Source organism: Octodon degus, unplaced genomic scaffold (assembly GCF_000260255.1).
Source record: "Octodon degus isolate 3935 unplaced genomic scaffold, OctDeg1.0 scaffold00145, whole genome shotgun sequence".
NCBI lineage: Eukaryota > Metazoa > Chordata > Mammalia > Rodentia > Octodontidae > Octodon > Octodon degus.
This window is the reverse complement of record NW_004524721.1, coordinates 7,499,293-7,503,446: the sequence shown is the minus strand read 5'-3', so window position 1 is coordinate 7,503,446 and position 4,154 is coordinate 7,499,293. Positions and strand designations below refer to the sequence as shown.

The window sequence follows — 4,154 nt, the reverse complement described above, 5'->3', positions numbered from 1 at the left end:
CCCGCTCCTCTCCCAGGTGACCTTTGTTGACTCACTTGCTGGCATGGGACAGATCTCTGAGTATTTATTAATAGACTGCAATAACACCTCCCACTGCACACTAGAATAGCCCACCCTAGCAAATGCTTGTTAATGAATTAGTCAGTGGAGATGATACTAGGTTTGCTTAACATTCACGGCACATGCTGTTTAGTGTTATATAAGGAAAGAGTGTTTCCCTTTTAGCCTCTTCAAAGAACAGCAGATTTTTGGTGTGCTCCATGGTTTAAAGGTCTCACCTGCCCACACGCTCAATTCCTGGCTGATCTCCCCATATCTCACACCATCTTGGTGTGAACCATGCCCACTCGGATTGATGCATCAAATTGGACATCTCTTTTGAATGTCAGACTCATAGCCAACCACATACTTACTGTTTCAATAGATTTCTAATAGTAACTACCACATGTCATGTCCAAAAGTAATAGTCCCCTTAAATCTGTCCCTCTCATTGGCTTCCCCAACTCAGTTAATGGCAAATTTCAGCTAAATGTGGAACCTTTCCTATACAGTGGAAGTCCATCGGTAGCTCAACTCATCCTACCTCCAGCATAGTATTTTTGATCTGACTCTGTTTCTAAGCACCTCCAACTATTGCTTTGCCCATGACCACTTTTCTTAAAAGATAATTGTAATACCTCCCTAACTGGGCTCCCTGTTTTTGCACTTGTCTCATTGTAGTCTATTATCAAATCAGCAGTGAGAATAATCCCACTGAAAAACAAGTCAGGCAACATCAGTCCTCGGTCCCAATGACCTCCCAGATTTCCATTTACTTCAAAGAAAAAAGAAAAAAATACAAAATTCAAAGTAAAAGCTGAAGTCTGAAAGTGATCTAAATCCTTTTGTCCTTCAGCACTAATCCCCTTCCCTGACACCTTGCTTCCAGGCCCTGCCTCTTAGCATCTGTTCCAGCCATAGAGTGGCCTCCTTGCTATTCCTAGGGTGCCCAGGTACACTGCTACCCACTTCCTGTCTTCTCTGCCTGTCCCCTGATATATTCATATGGCTCCCCACTCAAGCCTATGAGTCTTAACCCCAGTGTCACTTCACAGTGAAGACTTCCCTGACTACTCTATCTGAAATTACAACTTTCATATTCCTTGTCTCTCTTTGTTTTCTGTTACTATTTACCCTTAACCACTAGCCAACTTATACAGTCCACTTATTTATCTATTTTGCCACTGGTTCCTGCCCAGAATGGAAACTGCCAAGGCCAGGCTTTTGGCTGGTAGGTGTGGACTACTTGCTGCCTTCCCAGGGCCTAACCTGTCAAACTCAGGCCTCGGATCCTAGGATTTAGTCAGTACTTGAGTCTCTCTCACTCACAAAATGGGACCAACCTGGTCTTCTGAGCACCTAGGGTGAAGAGAAACTAAAATGTTCAACCGTGTTTACTGATTGAGTAAACACGTCAAATGTTAATTGAACACCCAGTGAGGTCAGTCTGTCCCTGAATCTAGCTGGTGTGTTTTGTTGAGAAGCTACTTCACCATGGAATGCCATAGGATCCCGGGCAGGAAGTCAAGTTAGACACAGTGGGATACTTGTGTTTACAGGAGCTACATCCAGTACCTGCTTTTCACAGCCACCACTAAATCAGGGCATGGTATACACCCCGACTCCACATAACACAGATGAGCTAAGGAAGCTAAACTTCGCAGGACGGTCCCTAGGTCTGTCCTTCCACTGGGCTGAGCCAATCCAGTACTTTCTTCTCACCTGCAGAGGCCACAGTGCAAGGTGCTTGCCTCAGAACCCCCCATGTGGCCTCTGCCTTGGTGAGTTTTAATACTCATAGCAGCTTTCAGAGTGCTGGCTATTTACCAATTTACATAGATGTTTAGGAAGAAAGATACATTTTTGTAGAAACATGATCTTTACATTTATCAAAATAAACAACAAAATAAGCACAAGGCAAGGGAAGATTATGACAGAGAGGAACTATAAATTATAAATTGTGTAACAAGGAATAACAAATAATTATGTTGTCAAGCATATATGGCACTGTGGTGGTCTGAGTCTGTTCTCAGAGAAATTGTGTGGAAATCCTAATTCCCAAGGTGATAGTATGAGTAGGTGATGCCTTTGGGGGCGATCAGGTCATAAAGGAGGGACCCTTATAAATGGGATTAGCGCCCTTATAGAAGCCGGATGGAGGAGGTCAAGTGGAGCAAGCTTGGAAAAAGCTCCCCTGCCCCTTCCACCATGGCAGGACATAGCCAGATAGTAGTTTCTATAAAGTAGGAGCCATCAGTAGACACCGAATCTACCAGGGCTTTAATCTCGTACTTCTCAGACTTTTGGGGGAAAGTTTCTGTTATTTATAAACTACCTAATCTATGGTATTGTGTTATAAAAGCCTGAAGGAATAAAAACAGGGATTGTATGACGTTTATGGGTGGCCTTCTTGTAAATATTTACTAAATTGAGGTCATTTAATATTCTGTATTATCTAAGAAGTAGGCACTATTCGTCCTCGCTGTTTTCCAGAGGAGGTGAACTGAGGCACAGAGAAGTTAAGTCACTCCCCTAATTCACAGTCCTTGGTGGAGGGTGACTAGGATTTGAACCCAGGCCATGGGGCTCCGGGGTGTGCGCTCTGAGGATATACAGTTTGGTATTCTTAAGACATCGAATGAAGCTTTGGAGCATGGGCCTTGAGACACAAGGGCAGGGGCGCGGGGCACGGGGCGCAGGTCACCTGGCCTGGCTCTGGTATTGTTCAACAACGGCGAGGTTCTTGATGAGCTTCCAGCACTGCTGCGTCCCGGGTGCGACCTTCGGGTCCTCTGTCGGATCCTGGGCCATGCCTGCTGGGCAGAGAGCCTCTAGCCTAGCAGCTTCCCAGAGGTCTGAGTCATAAACACCCCGCGTTCGTTATCACCGCTACTCCGGGCGCGAGAGCGGGCAGCGCGGGAACCCAGAGGGTGGGGCGGGGCAGGGACGGGGAGCGGGCGCAAGGGGTTGGGAGCCGCCCAGGGCCCTGCCCCTCCTCTGCCTCCCTGACTCAGGGCTGTGGCGCCGCCGGCAGCGGGTTCTCCCGCCGCCGCCGCCCGCAGGCCTGGCTGTGGCGGAAATGTCTCCAGCAAAGCTGCAGCCATGAGTGACTGCTGCGCCCCCATCCTCTTTGCTTCCTCCCTGGGGACACGCTGCGCTCAGCCTCCCTCGTGGATCCGTGCACTTGCAGATAGGGCTGGAACCTTGTCTTCCTACACCAACACCCTCTCTGGGTGTGTTAGAACCCCAGCTCGGTGACCTTCCGCTCCTTGGCCGCCCACCCGTGCTGGAAGTCACCCTCAGGGAGGATGACAGTGAACTCATCCGATAATGATGACAAGATCATCCCGAGGCTCCCAGGGCAGTGTCCTCAGACAGTAGGTGCCCCATGAATGCACAATGTCTTTGCAGAGATTCAACACACCTACATTCCCATTTAATAGAGAGCCAACCCAGCATGTTAAGCTTACACTGTACTGTGTGGTGTGGACTTTACTACATTCCTGCTGGTGATGGCCGTTTTGCTCACCGTTTGTTTTACGTTCTGCATGGATGACTGGGAGTGGTATCTATCAGAATGTCATTGCCTTCTTTGGAAGCTAAGCATCTACGTCTGCATTTCACTTACCTACAGAAAAATACAATTTTTATTCTCTCCATCATACTAACTAATGTGGAAAAGAGTTTTGCTATTAGATGCTCAAAATACAAAATCACTGTAGTATTATCACTACTCCTGTGTTTAAAGATACAGATGAAAATGCCCCAAACCCGAACAAAAATCTTAACCAATATTAAAATATTCTTCTATGAAGTTTTTCTTTTTCCTTCGGGGAGATAAAAGGGAACAAATGAATTGCTTGTACACTATAGAGTTTTTTTTTTTATTTTCAAAATCTAATCTCAAATGTTTTTTCTAATCTCAACTTTTACTTAGGAAATTTCTATTGCATAATCAAAATACTTTAAAGAAAGAAATGCACAATATGTTATTCTTCTTTTTTCATGTCCAATCTGAGGTCCTCTATTTCTTTCTGCAGTTGTTTCTTTATTTCAGAAGCTGTTGATTCATTGATTTCAGCTGTGTGATTCCCAATTTGTTTTGTGTTAGTATC

The 4,154-nt window shown here is 45.7% G+C and overlaps 1 protein-coding gene across 1 annotated transcript in view; it reads right to left on the bottom strand.

Annotated features, from left to right (window-relative positions):
• The window catches only part of CUNH10orf67 (chromosome unknown C10orf67 homolog), a 137,356-nt gene extending 134,506 nt beyond the window's left edge, over positions 1-2,850 (bottom strand). Inside the window, exon 1 of the mRNA XM_023701982.1 lies at positions 2,744-2,850. Within this exon, the coding sequence (XP_023557750.1) occupies positions 2,744-2,850 (107 nt within the window). The remainder of the gene's footprint in view (positions 1-2,743) is intronic.
• Positions 2,851-4,154: the final 1,304 nt, after the last annotated feature.